At 50.2% G+C, this 21,294-nt stretch overlaps 1 protein-coding gene across 2 annotated transcripts; it reads right to left on the reverse strand.

The window, feature by feature from the left end:
* Nucleotides 1-1,030: 1,030 nt before the first annotated feature.
* LOC131574401 (kelch-like protein 25) lies at nt 1,031-19,765 on the reverse strand. Of its 2 annotated transcripts, XR_009276497.1 has the most exons (4): nt 19,298-19,765; nt 7,367-9,197; nt 6,992-7,154; nt 1,031-2,555 (listed from the first exon to the last, which is right to left on the reverse strand). XR_009276497.1 is itself a non-coding variant. In XM_058828858.1 (3 exons), the coding sequence occupies exon 2, from the start codon at nt 9,178-9,180 to the stop codon at nt 7,411-7,413; it is 1,770 nt and encodes a 589-aa protein (XP_058684841.1). In that variant the 5' UTR covers nt 9,181-9,197; nt 19,298-19,763; the 3' UTR covers nt 1,031-2,555; nt 7,367-7,410. The 2 variants fall into 2 exon arrangements, 1 of the variants encoding a protein (XP_058684841.1); XM_058828858.1 differs by lacking the exon at nt 6,992-7,154 and having other exon boundaries at nt 19,298-19,763.
* Nucleotides 19,766-21,294: the final 1,529 nt, after the last annotated feature.

The raw sequence follows: 21,294 nt of genomic DNA on the forward strand, positions 1-21,294 counted from the left end.
GGATTTCATTCACATCCCCCCCTCCTCTTTTCTCCCCCTCTCCTGCTCATCAAACAGTAATTTCTACCCTGAATTGGTTTCCCAAAGGGGTCTTTAATGAGCTTTTTCTATGGAGCCTTACACTCATATCTACCCAGCTCACGTCAGCTAATGCTGCTGCCCACCCAGCTCCTGCAGACAAGGGGACAGATTCCTGTCTCCTTTGCAGCTTAGAAATGCAGGCTCCAAATCCCTTTGAGACCCTGTATAACACCCATAGGAAGTTTCGCTTCCCAAGCCCAAAGCCCCTGCTACAAGAGGAGGAGACAAATACAAATTTGCCTGGTGCCAATTCTCTGCTCTGAGCAATGCTCCCACAGTCCCAGCCCTGAGCACAGCTGGAGCTGCTGGTCCTATAGGGAGGGAAAACCCTCCCAGAGCGTTCCCAGAGCAGGGCTGGATCTCCTTGTGCCTCTGGGAGTTCCTCTGGGACAGGGAGAGATGCACATGGAAGAAAAGCGTGGAGAGGAGCTCCAGCTGGAAAGCCCATCTCTCCTGTCAATAGGCCCCTTTCTTGGGAGCTGCAGCAGCCAAGAGAAGGCAAATAAGGAAAACAGAAGCATGAATTCTTGTCTTCCTTGGAAATTACTGGCTTTCCCTGCAGGAATAGGGCTGTCTCTGTGTTGGGCCCCTCAACCTATTTGGCAGGTGTTATTAGCACTGCAGACTTGCGAGTTCTCCTGAAATCATGGTCCGGACAAGCTGAGAACAGCTGTGGGATAGAGAGCCACATGTCCTCAGGACATGAGGAGCTCTGGACTTTATTCCCAGATCTACTATTAACCTTGGACAAGACACTTGACACTGTGCCTCAGTTTCCCAAGCACTGAAGCAATAATAATTACAGCTAGGCTGGTTGCTTTGGAGGCTGTTTGTGAACCACCCCACAGAGTGCCAACCCTGTTATTAGTCCTCGGCCCTGTTATTAGACCTAAATCCAACTTACTTAAGAATGAAGACTCCTGTGAAAAACACACAAACAGTTTCCCAGATCATCATTTTTATTGAAGTTCACAAGCAGCTGAAGGGAAAAAAAAAAACCCAAAAAAAACCTAGAAGATGTAAATAAACGTCATCCAGCGCATCGCAGACCGGCTGTGCAGAACGTGTGCCTTTCCCGGCAGCCACGGGCACTTGCTGCTCCAAAAAGACCTTTGCTGTTTGAAGCTGTGTCAAGGCTTTTCATGGCATTGCATCATTCAGCTGGCCAGGCTACAGCCCAGCCTCATCCAGGGGCAAGAGGCGGGCCTGGAGATTCTGCAGATCTGCTGTGCAGGGAAGCAGGATGCTGGGGCAGTGCAGGACCAGTGCTCGGCAGCAGCCAGCCCCAGAGAGGCCAGTCAGAGCTGCATCCCCGTACTGACAGCCAAAATCCACGTGCCTTCCTCCCCAGCAAAATGAGGAATGGCTCGGGCTGACAGCTCTTGGATGCATAATCCCAAACACAGTTGGCAGCCAGTGTGTGTGGGTAACCTGGGGCAGCCTCAGCCCACCTGCTGGCAGGCAGCATGCAGTCAGAAATGCTCACATCTCCCCAAGGGGAAGCCAGGATGTTAGGTGCAGCAGGAAGTAGGGGGATCCCGCCCCAGCCCACCTTGCAATGCTACCTTAATCCTCTTGCTGTCCCTCCGAGGCTTTGCTGGAGCCAAGGTGCCCCTTCCCAAGGCAAGAGTGTTCCCCACTGCACCCCTTTTTCTGCTCCTTTGCTAATGAGAGCCTCACCCACGCGCAGGGAAGCTCAGCAGACTGGCTCTGAGCATGCAGTGGGCTTTATCTGGGGAGTATCTCTGCAGTGGTGCTGCCTTGGCACACAAACAGAGCCCTGTGCTCTTCCCAGCAGCTGTGTGTGGGGAGCTACCTGAGCTCTGACCAAACCACAGCAGCAACAAAACGGGGGGAAAAAGCTTAAAAGGCTCTAAGTACAAACCAAAAGGCAATTGCCCTGTTTTATCATGGTACCTGGTGCTGCTGGCAGCCATCCCAACCTCCTATGCTTTAATATTTGAATAGCCATTGCTTCCATGAAATGGCCAGAGGATGGGGAGAGCCAGGTGCTCTAACCTTGTTCCCTTTAACAAACACTTCCAAGTCACCCAAGCAGCAAGCACTGCCAATGGCAAGTTCACCGCCTTAGAGAAAAACATATTAATATCTCTTAACCCCCCTGAGTAACAAAAAGGGCTATCCAGCCATGTTTGCTGAGGGATGCAGCCTCCATCTCCCCAGCCCTGTTGGTCCAGAGGAGTCCACAAGCCATCCGTGTGCCCAGCCTGGCAAGGCAGTGCTCTCAGCTCCTTGTCATCCCTGCATGGTGGCCAGTGACCAGTGGTGGGGCTGGGTAGCCCTTGGTGACCCCTGGCATGTGTTTGCAGTGGGGTCCCAGCTGTGCCTCCCACTCCTGGTGTCAGGAAGGGATGTGGAAGTTGCCTCGGAGTCCCGTGAGGGAGGACAGGAGGCTCTCGGTCACGGTGTCGGCTCCAGCCGCAAGAGAGGGGACATGGATGTGACTCTGGCATCTGGGGAAGGAAACAGAAAGCTCATTAACTGGTGTGATGCTCTGCTCAGCCCACACAGGGCACTCACTGGAGTAACCCACACCCATGCAGTGGAAAGCAGCTGGTTTCTTTAGGAGCTGGGGTGTCCTTTGCTTGTGCAGGACAGGAGAGAGGGTCTTCACCTGGGGAGGGCTCAGAGCCAGGTAGCAAACTTTGGTGAACATGACAAGGGAATAAAAAATTGAGGGAAAAGTTCTCACTCTTTTTTTTTAGAGCAGGGAAGAGGGCCCAAAAACTGGGACAAAACAAAAAGACCCTTTTTCTCTTTTTCCACAGGTTCCTCCAAAAACATCCGTATCACTGACATTTCCAAGGGGTTGATTAATACAGTCTGGGGCCAAGCTCTAAGCTCAGACTGCACATGTTTCCATCTGCCCAGGGTTAGGAAAAGCCTGATTTTCATCGACTTTCCTCCCCAGGCCTGCCACTCCCTTCCAACACTGCCTGATAAACTGGCTTCAGAGACAACCAGCCACTTGGAAAGAGAAGCAGAGGCAGAAAAACTGCAATCCCTGTTTATCCAGCCTGGCTGTTAAACACATGCAAATGGGTTTCCCTAGGAGCCACCGGGAGAAACCAGCTGTGACGGTTCCAGGAATTCCAGCAGGTTGCAAGCCACCACCCACCCCAGCAGCATGCAGGTGAGCAGCAGCCTCTAGGAGCCAGGAGATTATCCTGAGGTTTTTCCAGGCTGCTCTTTGCAGGTACACAGGTCTTGGGGAGGGGAAGGTGCCTTTCTGTGAGCAGGGCTCTGTGGTCAGAGCTGAGAATGCTGCAAGGTGAAAGCCCCGCTCCACGTGGAAGGGAGCCACACTGGGCAGCTGTGAAAGTGTCTTTGCAAAAGGCTTGTTATCTAAACTGTAATGTAATAACCAGGAAAAGCCATGGAACTGACCCAGTTCCTGGTGTGAGTGTGGTATTGGAATACAGCTCAGGGCCTGGCATGCAGCTTCAATCTTTGCAGGAGCTCTGGGGCTAAAGTTCAGATTTCAGGTGCTAGAACAGCCTCAAAAACCTTCAGTCTCAGTCACTCAGCACCCACCCAAAGGCAGGTACCAGCTGCTGGTGCCACCCACAGCCCTCACAGGAGCTAAGAGCACCAAAGGGCTCCAGTGGAAGCCACAAAATCAACTCTGAGCTTCTGGATGTGTCCCAGGAATCAGTGCCTGAGCAGTGCCCAGCCACCAGCCTCTGCTCCCTACAGCAAAGACTGTGAGGAGGGTCCTGTAGGAGCTATAAAGCACCTGATTAGGAACCTCTGGGCAGGGGAACCCCTGTCTCCTTGATGCCACACAGTTTGGGCTGTCCCGTTTGGAGAAGGGAATTCCAACATCACTCCAGGAGAGCCTTTGAGGCTCAGGAGGCAGCACAGAGGGATGCAGTGACTCCCCTTTACAATTCACCTTCCCTGGCTGGACTATGCAATCTGCAGTGACCATCCCACCCCCATCTGTGACTCTGCCCTGTGAAAATGAGAGTGTCACACAGGACAGTCTGGAGAAGCCACTTTAATGTGGAGACAGGCAGCTTGGAGAACCTGTTCCTGGTGCTGCCTGTAGTACCTCTGGGGAGGGGCTGAGTTGTCCCCATCAACTGTCTCTGTACAGGGCTGTGACAAATCACCCACCACCCTCCCCAGGCTGGGCTCTACTTGTCTTCATCAACACCAGGTCTTTACTAGCCCAGTGCTCATTTGTCTTGTTTTGCCTCTCTGTGGCTCCACCACCACGGGTGGGAGGGGATGAGGCTTTCACGTTTCATATTGCTAATCACACTTGATCCCTGGAATTAACTGTGGGCAATAAGCACTAAATTAATGTCACACGGCCTCCTTGGCAGCAGGGCTGGGACCTCTGCTGAGAGGTGCCCCTGCTCTGTCTGGGAAGGGCGAAGGCCATGCCCTCGAGGAAACATTTCCAGCTGATCAGTTTTATGCTTTATATGAAAAGCAGGCTGGGTGGTTTATGATCAACATTTGTCAAGGACAGACTATTTGGTTTTCAGGGACCAGTTTATAGGCGGGAGGTTGTTTTTTGCACGAGTACAAAGTACTGTCTCCTGACATGTGATTGCCCAGGCCTCTCCCCACCAGCCCACCTTGCTCTGCTCTGAGGGGTGGTCGCTCCTGAGTTCTTCCAGGAGAGGGGAGGCAGTTCCATAGGAACCTGGGCAGGTGCTGGCCAGCCTGCCTTCTGGGCATCCCTACTTGAAGAAGGATCCCTTAAGGACTAAATCAGGTGTTTGAGCAGAGACCTTCCATGGTGGGAGCTGCAAACCAGAAAACCCCTTGGCCAGACCTGCAATAGGACAATGGGGTGAGCTGGATCATAGTCACAGAATCCTACAGCCAGTTACCCCAGTTCCCAAGCCCAGTTTTTGCACAGCCAGGATAGTCAAGGCAGGCACATGGGATGTGGCTGCTGCAGCGTGGACAGCATGTGCACATCAGGGACATTCACTCACCCATCTCGGAGCTTTATGTATGGAGCTGCCACAGTGGCTGAGGCCGTAACAATCACTTATTTCAAAAAAACAACAACTCACTCTAGAAAAATCACATGGACAGACATTCTTTCTGGCAAGAGCTTGCATGTATTTTAAATAGCTTTTAACCAAAGACTGGAGACAGAGCCAAAAAAGCACATAAAACCCTCACACAGTGACTTTTCACCAGTTTTATTTGCAGTTCCTAGTTTTCTGTGCTTGTGTCAGGCTCCTGATTACAGGAGGGAAAGAAGTATCAATGGAACTCCCACAAAGCTATTTATTAGGTTTGAACAACCCAAATACAGTACAGAGGGAAAAAGATAGGAGAGGAAAATAATAACTGTGACTTTGAAGACTATTTTAATTCAGTGGCTGAGGAATCGACTCCCATCTCAAGCTACCCCCTATTCCTACTCCCAGCCATGTGGCTGGTGTTGAGCTTTAATATTCAGACACATCTGCTACCAGAGAAAATTAATTGTCAGCTCTAGGATGGCTCTTAAAGAGAGGCCCCATTGACCTGAGCTGAAAATGATGGAGTCCTCACAGTCTTTGCTGCAATATTTAATAGCCGAGTGACATTTAATTAGATTACTGAGCCACTGTGACAGATGCTAGGCAACGCCTGAGGAGGAGAATTTGGAAAGGCCATTATCATCCAGTATTGGGAACACTTTAAGGTCTCATTTTAACCCACTCTTGCCCTGCCCTCATGGTGGTCCAACCCATGTTAAAACCAGGTGTTTCACAAAGGCCAGCGTAATGCCCTGGGTGATGTTCTTCCCACCTGAGAAAAGCAGGTGGACACGCTGGGCTAATGCCTGGCTGAGGTGCCAGGAACTCCTCCCTGCTTCCCACCTGGCATCAAAAAAGATCATCACTGGGAGGTGCCAGCAATTTCACACACTGGGCGATTCCCAGGCACACCAACCACGCCAAGTGGAAAGCGGGGAAGTGAGAGTTAGAAGGTTTGGGCAGCATTCTTTCTTCCCTGTATTAAGTGAAGTGGATTTTGATGAGTCTGTGGAAGAATTTCCCTCCCCACAGTCCCCACTTTCCAAATAAAACTGTAAGTGAAGCTTGTCAATCCCACACCCATACGTGAGGGTTTCCCAGCTCCTTCAGCTGGCTGGAATGCAGGCTGCAACCACCAAAGCAGGGCTGTGTGTGCTGCTGGCACTAAGGAACCTGCACACTGAGCTAGCAAAGGTGTTACTGACTTCCTGGGAAGATGATGCTATCCAAGTGCTGTCTGTATCACCATCTGCTTTCACAATGCAAGATGAGAAGAGTTTCTGAGCTCTGCCAGGCCAGCTGCATCTCAGCACAGGTCAGTGAGGACATGCAAAGCCCTGTGGAGCCACACTGACAACCAGAATGGCACCCAAAGAGCCCACTGGGGAGAAGAGAGGAGGAACCAGAAACCCTGTCCCAGGGGCACTGCAGTAGCACCTTCCCTGAGCAAGAGAAAACCGGAGCGCCAGAATGAGACACGACATCATGGGTTTCCAACTTTCTTATTCTCACACAACCCAAAACACTGATAAACACATTCTTCTTCTGGTTACAAAACCTCTTCCCTCCCACTCAGGTCTGACACAGAAGTCTCAGAAGTTCTGATTTAACAAGCAACAGTTTGGATGATAAATAAACACCAAGACCATCAAATGCACCCTGGCTTCTGCGCTTTTGCTTCTGCTACCCACTGAAATGTAAATACAGAGCATAAAAAGAGAACCAGGATTTGCTGGCATTCCAAGGGTCACTTGCCAACATATTCATCAGTTCTAAACCTATCAACCAGAAAATCAGCAAAAATATCAAACTATTGAGACATTCCAAAGCACTTGTTGCCCTGGTATCTCCCAGGAGTCACATACCAGTGTTTTTAGGAACTTTAACTCCCTCACCTGCATGGGAACAGGGTGTATTCCATGGTGAGAGCAGGTGTGGACACATCTGCTTACCCACCCACAGAAGGGTGACGCTGGCACATCCAAGTACCCTGGAGCAGAGGGAGAGGAGCCCCAACCATCTATGTAGATGTATCTCTTAAGATACTGGGAGGATCATCTGGAAATATGAGAACCTTTGGAACTACCTAGACTTACACAAGAGCACTGCAGAGCTGGTTATTCTTTCCTGGCTCTGCATCCCACTTTTAAATGTTCCCTTCCCACGAAATAGCCTCATGAGCAACTTGGAACCTGTGGCTTCAGCATGGTGTGTGAAGATACAATTGAGGCAAGATGGTAATTTTTAATTTAAGAGGAGGAGACCCTTACCTTCATTGACCTCCTGGAAACAAGCCCCCAAGCCCTGCTCCTCCTCACGAGGGCAAGTGCTTCCAGGTGCTGACAAAAGCTGTGGGGATGAGCGAGTAAGGCACTGTGGTGATACAGTTCCACGTGTCTGACATAGGGTCATAGCAGTCCAGCGTTTTGCACCTCTGAGTGCCAAAGTAACCTCCGACCACATAGAGTTTATTCCCCGAGGCCAGGGCGTGGCAGGACATGCGCTTGGCCGTCATGTCCCCGATGCGCGTCCACTGGTCCGTCTCGCAGTCGAAGCGGTAGGCGGAGGCTGCCGTGAACTCTGTGTCTCCTCCCATGATAAAAATCTGGCTGCCCAGGACAGCGGCCGCCGTGTAGCGCCAGGGCTGCGGGCACTCGGCTTTGATCATCCATCGGTTCTCAGCTGGATCGTAGCACTGGACTTTGGACACCATGTCTCGATGGATGCTGGTCCCACCGAAGACAAAGAGCTTGAGCCTGGCGCTCACCACCGCAGCGTTGCTCACTCCATCTCTCAATGGAGCCACCATCATCCACTTGTTGGATATGGGGTCATACTTCTCTACTTGCTTCAAGGAAACAGAAGGAGAGGCCGGGAAGACTCCAGCTACTGCAGTGTGTCCACCAACCACGTACAGGCAGTTTTCCAACTCGGCTGAGCCGTGCCCAAACCGAGCAATTAACATTGGGGCGGCTTTGGACCATTCCTCATGCACGGTGTCATAAACCCAAACATCTTTGGAGACCCCGTTCTCTGAGCCTCTGCCTCCAGTGATGTACACTTTGCAGCCAATGGCACATGCACTAAACTCCTTCCGTGGACTCGGCAGGTCTGCTTTGGGAATAATTTCCTTTGCTTTCTGATCCACTTGGTAGATCTTATCACACATGAAGGTCTGTCCCCCCAGGATCAGCAAGGTGTGCCCAGCTTTGCGAGGCCTGGCACAGAGGCTGGTGACCACCCCATCATTCTGGAGGATCTTCTTCTTGCACTGAATAGCTTCATCCAGGACAAGCTTGTTCCTCTCATCCACCATGATCAAGTCCTCGCAAGCCAAGGCTTCCTTGAGGCATTCGGAAGGAAGCAAAGCCAGACGAACATTCCTCAGAAGTTCTGGGAGATAAGCCTTCCGCTCATCCAGGTCGTATTTCACCCACTGCATGACAGCCTTAAAGACCTTTTCCTCATCCTCGATTTCCAGCTCATCACTGGAGATGAGGTCCAGCAAAGTGTCCTTGGAAAGGTTGTTGAAGTCCTCACTCTTGTGAACGGTCTCAAAGTTGACCAGGCACATCCTCCAGGACAGCTCATAGAGCCGCCGGCACTGATGAGCATCTGAGAGCAGCATCATGCCCAGGCAGTTGGAAGGGTACAGGTTCTTCTCCAGGAACTCAGCCGCTGCATCTCGGACGTCATGGAACTGCAGCATGTCCCCAGCCTCCAGGAGGGACTCGGCATTCTCCTCATTGATAATGATCCGAGAGGAGTAAGCGAAATCCAACAGCAGCTCCAGCACCTCGGGGTGGAGGCTGTCATGGAAGTTCACAGCATCATCCAGGCTCTCCCGGAGGCCGTTGCTGAACATGGCCTCAAAGTACCTGCTGGAGGCAGCCAGCACTGCTCGATGGCACGGGAAGGACCTGTTCCCTGCCCAGAGGGTGACATCAGTGAACATGCAGTGCTTCCGCAGGGTGTTCAGGTGGGACAAGACGCAGTCCGGGTGGGAGGCCTTGTGGAAAAGCAAGATGTTCATGGAGCCGGTGCTGGTGCGGGATTTACGGTTCTCGTGGACGCTGACAGACATGGTGGCAGAGCTCTCGCCTGCAGGGAGACAAACAGGGAAACCATTACTCCCTTGTCCTTACTGATACAAGGCATGGAGGACACGTGAATTTGCTATCCAACCCTGGTACACTGCCAGTGGACCTCAGAGCACAAGATGACATTCCTGTGGCTCCTGCCCCGTGGCTGCTCCTGCACCCTGGCTTGCACAGCCCTCTCCTCCTGCACCCTCACACCCTCCAAAAAATTTAACTCAGGCTGAGCAGGGTGGGAAGGCACAGTGGGGTGAAGGGAGAAATTCTGCTTTGGTTTCAACAAAGGAGCAACAAAGTGAGGCAATCAAACCCCAAACTTGGTGGTAGATTGTTTCAACAGCCCCCAGAGGGTATTGGCAAACCACAGAAGAGTTATTTTTCCTTAGAAAACAGCACAGAGAGAGCAGACTATCCAGGATAAAGGGCACTGGTCTGTTCTTGGCTCAGCAGAAATCAACTTTGGCTTCTGATTTTCAAGTAGATTATTGCAGGTTTAGGAAAAGCAACTGCTACAGGTTTTATTTACAAAATATTTAATTGCCAGCAGAAGCCAAAAGTTTGAACCAATTTTACCAAACCCATTTGTTGCACTTTTTGATGATAAAACTCACCAGACACCTCATGTGACTGAAACATTTTTCAGGACAGAGTCTCATCAGAATAAGACAAAAGAAATACATAAATTATGCTTTTTAGCAGACAGGCAGAATCAAACACAAGGCTTTTATTAGCTACTATTTCACTTAAGTGCTACCTGATACCAATCCCTCCCTGTAGAAGAAAAAACCCCTTTGGACTAATCAAATTAATACTACCTAGATGATAAAATCCATGTCATTTACTCCAAAATACTTTAGCCAGCTGTATTTTGTTCCCCATGTAACTAAAGCAGATACACACGCATAGTCCTCTCTTATAGAAGTTAATACAGAAGTTGTCCTGAGGTTTGAAAAATGAACCTGAAAAAATCAAAAAGGGGTCAACCTTCACTCCAGTCACTGAATTGTTTAGACAAGACAGTTGTGGAAGGGATTTTAGATGGGTTCTTTTTGTTGATGTTGGTTGGATGGGGCTTTTTTTAATTTGCTGTTCCTGGGGTTTCTCAGGGGTCTTTCCACCCTGCAAACACAAGGTCTGCAGATGAGCCCTGTACTCCCCAGCCAGCACTGGGGTCTTGGAGGAAACCACAAAATGCTGAGAGAGAGGACGCAGCGCTCCCAGGATGCCGGCAGGTCACAGCCTTGACCTGGCAGTGACCTGGAGCTGCTCAACCCTCCTACACTCCATGGGTGGATGACCTCAGGAGGAGGCAGATGGCCAGATAAGCTGCCTGACTCAGGCTCTGCAGATGAGCTTCCTGCCCCTGCTTCTCCAGTGCCTCCAAAAGAGTCTGAATTAGACAATCAGTTATGGGCATGCTGCTCCTTCCCCACCCGCTGCCAAGAGTTATTGAGGTTTGTCTTCTCAAGGCCTCACTCATTCCTCAGGGCTGTGTCACAGTCCAGGGAAAAGTCTCTGTGCTTCTCCATGCAGAAACAACAGCTTGCCCAAGCAGCCACAAGTCCTGCTCTGCCCCCGAGTCAGGAGCAGGAACACTGACGTGGGTAATCAGCTGGGACATGGCCATGTCCATGGCCCAAACTCCTGCAGCCTGGGATAGAGGCTGACAGGCTGACAAGCTCATTTCACTCGTGGCTGGAGGCTGTGCACAACCAAGGCTCCAAAACAGGAAGGAAAATGCCATTATGGAACAGCACTTTGAAGTGCATCTGAAGGAAATGTTTCCAACATCTTCACCCAGCACGGCAGGAACAACACTAATTTAACGGGTTATATGGATTCCCATGTCAACGCCAAAGCAAGGAATACAAATGAAACATTTATGAGTCTGCTAAAAGCTATTGATTTAGGTTCCTATTCCTACAACCTCAGAATCCACAGAAACCCTGCCACTGCTACTGCTTTCTTTGCTCACAGCTCAGGTCAACTATTCAGTGTTAACCTTTGATTTGCTTATGCACAAAAAAAGAAGCAATTTATATAAGACAGCTATGGAAACAAACACAGAGACTGCAGGAAGGCAGCAATGATTTTTCTGACACTAAGATTAAAAGCAACTACTCTGAGTGGAAGGAGCAGGTCATTTAGAAATTGGAATGTCTAAATAAAAGCTGCAGCAAAGCCATTTTTTATATATACATATACACAAGGACACATATATATATCACACGTGTGCGCACACACACACACACACACACATACACACATATATTTTAAATCTCAGGCTTCCAGCATCAAATATCTATCCCAGGGAACTTGGAGGCAAATAATATTTCTATCCTATACGTCTTGAAAAATATCCAGGGAATAAATTGGCAGGTTGCAGTCCAGTTCCCAGCACTGCTCTTTCTATCATGTTGTCACTACAGGCACCAACTGACCCTCAGTGCAGCTGGAATTGTGAAAGCTAAAGAGGCCACAGTTACAGCCCCCTGGCCTCTCCTGGAGCGGGATTATGACACTGGGTGTCACTGGTCACAGAAAGGAGGGCTAGATAGACCATTAAACTGAAACTAAAGCAGCCCTGAACTCTGGGGAGCAGCCATCTCACCAGAAAGCCTTGCTTGTGGTTCTCAGCAGCACCCAAGCAGCTTTTTCTGAGGGGGGGGGGGGGGGGGGGGGGGGGGGGGGGGGGGGGGGGGGGGGGGGGCTTCTTGGATCCTGCCATAGCTGGGCACAAGCAGAGAAGTGGCAGACACTAATCCTTCCCCTCACAAACTCCCCTCACTGTATGTCTCAGAGACATTGGCATCACCTCACCCATATCAGACAAACAGAAACTGCAGGCAGCAACTACTTCATCTGGCAGGTTTATCCCAAAATGTAGCAGCTGACAAACCTCAGAAGCCTGTAGGCAAAGTGTCTTCTACAATTTCATCACGTGCACAGAAGTGCTTTGATTTAAGCCATGTTTAATTGCAGCCATGAGCAGGCTGGACCGGTGACACGGGCACTTCTCTGAAGCAGACGCATGCAGAGCGCAATTTGGTCCCTACCACACTCCTTGCTCCCTTACCCAACTACTGAGCTAAAGAGAAAAAGCAGAACCATTCTGAATGAGGAGTATTTTACACAAAGCAACCTGTCAGTGGCCCCTGCCAAGCTCCCACCTGCTCTGTGAGAGCCTGGGGTTATCAGAGCTCCCAGCTGCACCTTCCATCATGCAGGAAGCCGTTGCTGGAACAGCCCTGTCAATGGGAACAGCAGAAGGCACGACCTGAACAAACTGGGGCTTGAATTTCTCCACGCTGCATTCGTTTCTTTTCCTTTCAAAGGCAGTTATTGAAAAAATAAGTATCTACTGCATAACCTTTTAAAGAGATCTTACTGCACGCAGAGGCAGATAATAATCCTTCTTCCATATGGATGAGGGCAGAGGGGCATCAGCTTTTTGACAGCTATCCAATGCTGTCTGCTGGCTGCAGTATTCCCCTGGCTGTCTGCAGCCTTTGTACAGCCAGGATGGGAAAGACGGGTTTTTTCCAGCAGAGAAAGATAAGGTTGCTTTGAAAATCCTTCCACTCATCCAGACAGGGCAGACAGCAATCCTGAAAGAGGGAAGGATTTGGCTCAAGAAAAGAAGACCCCTCAAATCTCAGCTCATGAAGAAAAAACACCCCAGCAGTCTCTCTGGACAGGAGAAAGCTTGAAAAGAGAACAAGGTGAAAAACAAAAGCACAGAGCTGGCCAAACTCCCCAGACGAAGAACCACGGCTCTCCTGTCCAAGTGCCTTTTGCTTCCTACAGAGCACACCCCAGCAGAAGACTTTCCCTCCCAGGCTGAGGGGTCACCCTTTCAGAGCCCTGCTGGAATGGTCCTTTAGGAGAACCTCAGGAGACACTCTACCACCTCTTGAAAAATCCAAGTGCCTCTTAGACAGATACTCTGAAGCTGTATCAGGCCCTGTCCCCAGTCACAAGAGAACTGCATATGAGAGGGCAGCTCAGAAAGTCTATTGATACATGAACTACATTTACCAGCCTTGGGGTTCCCCCTCCATCTCAAACCAAGGGGCTCTCCACAAATCTCCAGTTTCATTCACTACCTGCAGGGAACCACCAGCTCAGATCCTGCTTGCTTTCAAGAGGACAAGATTTCAAAGTGATCAATATGCTCCCCAGAGGGACTTCAGGAGATCAAGAATCACTTCTGCTTAGAAGGGCAAAACTGCAGGGTTTATAAATGTTCTCCCAAGATCATAAAGGTTGGCTAAACACCAACAAAGACCCCAAATCCCATGATCCAAAGCTGGCACTTTGTTTTGCCCATGAGAGAAGCAGCAAACAGAACACACTTTTTTTTGCCTCGCTCAACCATGAACTATTTAAAGCTGTAAATAAGTAAATAAATAAGCAGTAAGGATCCTTGCTGCCTCAGCTCAGAAGACCTGGATGAAGCTGCTCACACTGCAGCAGTTTCATTCCCAAGAAGCCATATGGGCCCTCTATGCATGGGCTGCATTACAACATAGAGACACTCCTTCCAAATCAGAGCAGACCCACTTGAAACGGACAGTGACAGCAGGGATAAGATTTTATTTTCTCTTTTATTTTTTTTCCATCTCACAGTATCAACCCTATGGGGTGAAACACTGTCTTGAATTCAGTCAAAGTTTAACTTCTCCCTGAAAGTGGTGGGATCAATGCTCTACTAATTAGTAATGTGCTCCCTCTCATCCCAAATATCTGTACCTTTCCAATGCTCTCATGGACTCCAACTTCTCCCTTTTTAGTGTAGAGAGTAGCAAAGTAGAAATACAAAAGTCACCTCCTGTGTTGTCTTCACAGGGAAGAGCTCCTTACAAAACTGCTTGGGAAAACGAGCAGTGAGACAACACTCTGTCAAACACAAAGCCAGATACAGCTGTGTTTCAGATGCTATTTCCCAGCACTGGAGACCATCAAAAGGTTTGAGAAAGGGGATCTGTTACATGCAGGCATTCATGTACTCAGAGGCAGCTTGAGCTTCAAAAGCAGAAAAAACCCAAAAGAAAACAGGAAAGGATGGTGGGGGAGAGGCATAAAAAACAAGAAAGGGGAAGGAAGATGTTTTCAGATGATTTTCCTGTCCTTGCATAACACAGTGGACCGTCAGGTACACAGCTTGGAGCTGCTTGAAATGCTCAATATTAATAATGCTCTTCTGTCAAGAGTGCTTGACATGAAAGGAATTAAAATTGCACCTGGCATTTAGTGCAGCACCACACTTGTTGAGTGTGGAGCCTGGGCTGCTGCCAGGTGGGCAGCACGGGACCTTCACTACATCATCTCCCAGGCATGCCCTCTGCTCTGTCCACATGCCTGCATGCAGACTTTGCTCTCCAACAGGTTAGGTTCATCTCCAGCAATCCTGGTGAATTTAGTGGTTTGCCTGTCTCAGCCAAATTTGTTCCTGTTCTCTTCAGGATGACTAACACAGCAAAGATGCAACTGTGATTTCGCAGGCTGGAATTCAGACAACGTAACTGCTGTGAATCAGAGGGTATCACTCTGGATTTGCCCTTCCTGACAAACTCTTGATGTTTTACCAGATTTGCAAATAGGCAAACACAGGAAAGGCAGCTGACTCCATCCCCCCAGTGCAAAATTTCTGATCCTGCCCCAGCCTTTGAGAATGGGAGGAATCCTTATCATTTCTTCTTATTTTCTCACTTCCTAGTCTAGCCTGTACATCCTAGACAGAAAACAGAGAGACCATGTGAAAGGCTCCTTCTGTTGGCTCAGACAGAAACTGGGAGGTTTTCCAAGCCCAATTCTGTAGGCTCCAGGAATCAGATTGTCTGGAGAAGATCCGGATACATATCTGAACATTTTGAAACTCAGTCTCAGAAACTCAGACTGAGTTTCATATCCCACTCATATTCTCATATCCCATTCTCAGCAGCACCCACCATTCCTCCCTTTAAACCCATGCTCCACTCTGAGCCTAAAGCCACCACAAGAATCTACTGAATGCCACTTACTTGATAGAAAATCAGAACATTATTGCCAAGCTGAACCAATTAGTGAGATTCTTGTTTTGTCTCACAAAAGCACTGGTAAAAGGGGCTGAAGTGTCTCAAATCTATGACATGCACTCATCTGAGTCTAAGGCAACCATGCTCCAATCACAATAAAAATACCTGTAGGAAATCCTCTTTGCATGCAACCTATGCAGTTCTATTTGCAAATCAGGTGTTGGATTTGCTACTCTGCAGCTGAGATACTCCAAAAAGCTTCCTGAGCTACCTGTGACACAATCAAATAAAGTTCATGTTCACCACTAAGCACACTGGCTGGCTTTGCTGTTCCTGGGAACACCACGCCCTCCTACAACCACTACCCAAATCGGGATAAATAATGCTTTTAGCCACAGTCCAGGCTCCAGACAATAGCTTTTCACTGCTATGCCTTAACCCCAGCGGATCTTTTCAGAGCCTGTGATTCATTTCAGAGGCTGTGGTGGGGTTTTGTCCTTCCTGCTGCCCTCCAGCTCTGCTTGTGAATACATCCCATTCTGCCAGATCAATCACAGGCGCTTTGCAAAATGAATGGGGGGCTGCAGAAGAAGCAAGCGAGTTCACAATTCCCTCCTCCAAATTATACCCGGAAAGGCTCCAGAATGGGAATGGTCTGCTTGATTGCAGTACCTACCCCAGCCCCATCTGGGCAGGATAAAATCCTTTTCAAGCAAGCCAAACTTGCTAATGTGGTGCAAAGGCAAAAGGCCTTTGGTACTTCAAACACAGAGGAACCACATGCCACTTCCCAGGGAGAGTTTAGGAGATGAGATGTGGTATATGTCAAATTAATGCCAGAATAACCACAGCAGCTGCTGACTCCAGAGATCTTATTCAGATCCTCCCACTCTCCCAGTTCTGAGGCTGGCAGAGCTGAGTGCTCCGGTGGCCAGGCTGACCAAAAGCCCTGTCACGGATGCTCACACCAAACAGGTCTGTCTGCCTGCCTGCTGTCGGGGCAGGATTTCAATTTTGGGCCTGGCCAGTTAAGCTGGGGTTTTGTTTTGCCTCCCCCACTCCCCTGCCAGGCAGATCACAGAACAACTGCCAGGTTTGGTTTGCTCATTTGCAATTCTGGCTGGAGTTCAGAGCCATGGAGATGGCAGGCCCTCACGCCTCCTGAATGGATGAGCCCCTCATGCTGCTGGGCATGGGGGATATCCATTTCCAACAGGACTGTAAAGCACTGACATTGAAGGGTCTGGGGCTGCAAGACAGGGCATTGCTTATTGCCCTCTGGCTTTGGACAGAAGGAACAAAAAACCCTCTGATTTTTCCATTTTGGTACCCACACAGCATCAAACCAAGCACTCAGCTTGCAAATTCCGTGCCACTGTGGCATCCCTGCAGCAGCCCAGGCTGTCCCAGGCATCTTGCACACACTGCAAACAAACCAGAGTGATTGCCAGTGTGGTACAGTAATAAATTTGCCTCGCCACAATGTGACAGGCTATCATATAAAACTGGTAGTCTTTGCAAAGCGTAATGGTCAGCAAGTAGACAGCGGTTATGGGACATGCAACATTCCCAGGCTCAGATGATGGAGGAAAGACAAAGCTGTCTGTTCTGGCTGGAGTGATACTAATAGTCACTGCGGGGATATAAAGCTGATAAGCAAAGACAGAGCGATCTGATGGTGGTTAAAGGTCAGGCCAGGGGGCCTGGGGTGGCTCGTTACAGCTAAATGTTTCCTAGCCAGCATCCCTGCAGCCACTGTTTTCAGCAATGCCACTACACTCCCTGCAATTCAACTACAGTCTGTGAAAGTGGGGAGTAAATCTAGCCCTCAGTTCCAGTGCTGACACAGCTCCCAGCCCGGCCCTTCCACAGTCCCTGAGCACACTGAGCAGCCACGGACACCCTGGGCCAGCTCTGCCTGTCCTGCTCCACACCCAAGCCAAGGCACTGCTCAACACTCTTTTGTAATGCTGCCACTTCCATCCCACCTCGCAACTTTGCCTGTCCTCTTCCACCTCCACAGATGGCCACATCCTGCCCTTCCTGTTTCACTCATCAAACATTGCCTAAAACCTTCTCTGACTGCTAAGAAGGATCTGAACTCCTGCAGGCTTTGGGGACGGTTGGTCACCACCACAGGGACAAAAATGTTATCATAATTCACATGTGCATATGCACAGATATGCACACACACCTTATCTCCATACCAAACCATGTCCAGCACTCCCTCCAGAGCCAGAAGAACCATCTTATGGATCAGACTCATGCTCATTTTAACACATTTGGAATATGTGCTGTGCAATATCTTGTCATCTGTCCCCAAGCTGTCACCTTCAGATATTCCTTTTGCCTTGGTCCTTCAGTCAAACCATTTTCAACTGGCCTTAACTCCTCTGCAAAAGCACATCTGAGACGCCAACCCCTCTGCTTGAATTACTTGAGCCTGCCCCAAACACAGCATGATACCACACTCTGCACACATGCTGAGACAGGAGGACTTCAGATAACAATCCTCAAATATTTGAGAAAATCAACAAGAAAGGAACGGAAAATTTAAGTTCTTTGGTGCTGAAGCTGTTTACAGTCTCCCATGTCCACATTATAGTGCAATTCTGCAGCAATTTTCACTTTGCTTTAATTCTGAGAAGCTCGTGCCACCTCACACTTCCTGTTGCAGAGCAGACTTCCACCTATGCCTCCTCCCCAAGTGCTTTACTTGGGCTTATCGCAAAGATAAGCCAGAGCAGATGGCTGGGGTTAAAGACACAAAAGAGACAAAATATGTTTTCAGATAAGATTTGATTTGCAGCAGAAAACAGGACCAGGAAAACAGAGAGGCCCCAGAAAGGGTCCTATAGCATTAAGGAGTCAGGCTCTTAGAGAGATGGACGGAGCAGAACATACAGGAGAGCTCAGGGGCAGAGACAAGAAAGTAGAGAAGAGCTCAGAACTCTGGACGGAGACTGTCACCAGAGCAGCTGAGCCAGCAGCAGCAACTGGCCACCACCAGAACACATGGGCTGTGTTACACATCTCGGGTTGCTCCTAAGGTAACTTCAATAAAAACAAGTGTCACAAGATGCAGGAAGGAAGAAGCAAAAACAAGGGAAGCTGTCAAAGTATAAAGGTTATGGGGCTGCTTGTTTTTTTCTCATGGCTCTGGATCTGTCCTGGAGAGGAAGAGGTACATTTGGAGGAAGGCTACAAAATCCCACAGCACCCTGGCTGAAGAATTCCCTCCAGCAGATCACAAAAGAACACACGCAGAGATTGCCAGGAAAGGAAAAACAGAGCAGTCACGACGCTGGGACTCTCCACTGGAATAGTATGAAACATTCAGCTGTCTGCTTATGCAAGGCTCAGGGCAGATTTTCCAAGCGCAGGTCTGGCTGGTCTAAGCCCCCTACCCCAACAATTACAAGTGGAGAGATAAAGCAAATAAAGACAAAAATATATATATAGAAAACCCAACTACCAAAGAGGCTGTTAACTTTTTTTAAATGCAAAGGGGTTCGTGAGGACAAGAGGAGAAAGAAAAAAAGAAAAACAAACCAAGCAAAACAAACAAGAAACAACCAGAACAAGAACAAAGCAAACATTTTTCTCCTCTGTCAGCTCAGCTCAATCACTCACACGAACCTGCTCACTTCCCTAGACGGCTTGTTCGAACTGATTTCATCAGAGGCCACGGAAGTTGTGTCCCTTGGAGCGCAGTTTTGAGAGAGATATATAAGGACGAAAGAGGGGGAAAAAAAAAACCAAAGCAAAAAGCAATACCACCTGGCTTTCACATTCATGTGATTAATAGCCGGGGTTTAATATTTCTTAATTATTTTTTTTTTTTTTTTCTTCAGAAGTGAAAAGATCTTCCTCTCCCCAAACCTTTCCCTGCCGCTTCCTGCCTACGGAACACGATGCTCCAAGCCCCTAGCGAATCCCCCGGCCGGTACGGGGGGCGGCACTCCTGGTCCCTCCTGCAGGAGGCCGGCACATCCCCGTCCCCGCGGCTCCGAACCCCAGCAAGTCCCTTGCTCGGAGGGGGCCTGCCAGCGCCGCATGAACCCACATCTGGGGGGAAAACACTCACCGTCGCCTGGCCGAGCCGAAATCTCCGTGAGCCGCGAAGCCCCCAGCGCCAGGTGTCAGGGATGCAGGGATGGAGGGATGCAGGGATGGATGCAGAGATGCAGGGATGCAGGGATGCAGGGATGAAGGGCTGCAGCACCCCCGGCGCGGCCCCGGCCCCGCGCACAATGTACCCACCGGGCGGGCCCGGCCGCGCGTGGGACCGCGGGGGCGGGGCCGCCCGCCGCCCGCGCCACCAATCAGAGAGCGTCGTTTCCGTGACGTACCCTTCTCGCCACGCCCCCTTCGGAAAATTGACCAATAGGCGCGCAGGACGACGGTTGTGGGCGGGGCGAGGCGGAGCGTCGGTTCCCGGGGGTGAGGGCCGCCTTCCGCCGGGCCGGCCCCGCCGAGCTGCGGCCGCTCGGCCCGGGCCCCGCGCCGGCTGCTCCGGGGCTCCCCGGGGAACGGCCCGCGCTGCGCTTCGGCCCCCAGTGCGGCCAGCCCTGGCGCGAACCCGCCCCCTTCTGCCCCGGCCTTTGCCCCCGCAGTCAGCGCTCCGCGGGGTCCTGCCCGGCCGGCCCTGTCCCGCCTGTCCCACAGGACGGGCGCCCCGCGGAGCGATGTCCCTGCCTGTCACTCACCCAGCGCACGCCCGCGCCTGCGGCGGGACAGGGAAAGACAGCACAAGCCGGCTAAAATTCAGGCGGATTTGTGAAATGGCCGGCCTCAGCAGAATTTGGGTGCGTGGGGGATGTGAAGGTCAGCAGGGCCCGCTGGCTGCAGGAGCTGCGGAGCCTGGGGTCGCACGGGGACCGGCCGGGGGCCGTGCCCTGCGGGGGCATCACCCGCGGGCCGCTGCCGTCATCTGGAAGGGGCAGGGGGGACGTGGCAGTGCTGCCTTCAGCAACAGTGTGGGCTGAAGCTGGAAAAAATACCCTGCTCATTTAGAAACAATAACATTTTTCAAAGCGATAACATTTTCGTATAACACGAGAGCAGCTGGAAACAGCAGTGCCTCTGATCCCACCCGTGTTTTCCAACCCCGGCTCTGGAGTGAGGCACAGCAGGTAACTGCGGACCTGCCCTGTGGAATAATTTCACCGAGTGACTATCCCTGGGGTTTGTGGAACACTTCATCTACCAGGAAAAAAAGAAGCTGGAAGCTTTCTTTGGTTTCACAAATTTTAAATACACAGAAGAGGCAGGGAAGAGCTGCTCACTGTCTTCTCCCACGACCCCATCTCTCCAGGGCCCTACTCCCTATACACAGACACAAATGTTCAGTAATAAGAGTCAAGTGAAGCACTAATAGCTCTGTTAAGTGTATCTCCCGAGATAATGGCTGGGTGGGAATATCCAAAGTGTGCTGAAACACTCAGGGATGCACTATTTGAGGGCTGCTCTTTACAGCCTAGTAAAGGAAATCTCCCCAGTTTCCCCACTGAAGTTACTACCACTGCTTGTCCTGGTGACATGCATGACTGCTTGTCATGCATGACCAATTTTGCATGGTATGGGCATGGGAGGAGGTTGGAGGGTTGCTGCTACAGGGATATAGTGAAACAAAAGTTCCAATAAGTATAAAATACAGTCCTTTCTTCACAGCTTGAGACAGGTCAGCTACAGCTGGCACAAGCTCTGCATGGTAAATAACAAAGTACACTGAAGATGTTGAACTGTATTGAATTCCTTTTTCTTTTGATCTGTGTTGTTCCAGGTCATTGCAGTTTAACTCTTAGGGTTCTGCTGCCTTCCCAACCACAAGCCCAGCTACTCTTGAGGAGGCTGAAATTTGCCCGGGAGCCTGCTAATAACTTTAATGAGCTGCTCAGGAAGACAGCAGGGGTTTGTGCAATATGTGGGTGTGGTGGCATCCTGAATACATCTGTAAAACAACAAAAACATGAAAGACAAAATTGGTTTTCCCTATCCCTGCTGTGTTCCACCCAGCTGTTCCCGAGTATGAAGGAGCTGGGGAGAAAAGCAAGGTCACGTTTCTGAATTCCAAACCATTGT

This window comes from Poecile atricapillus, unplaced genomic scaffold, assembly GCF_030490865.1.
Source record: "Poecile atricapillus isolate bPoeAtr1 unplaced genomic scaffold, bPoeAtr1.hap1 scaffold_291, whole genome shotgun sequence".
Taxonomy (NCBI): Eukaryota; Metazoa; Chordata; class Aves; order Passeriformes; family Paridae; genus Poecile; species Poecile atricapillus.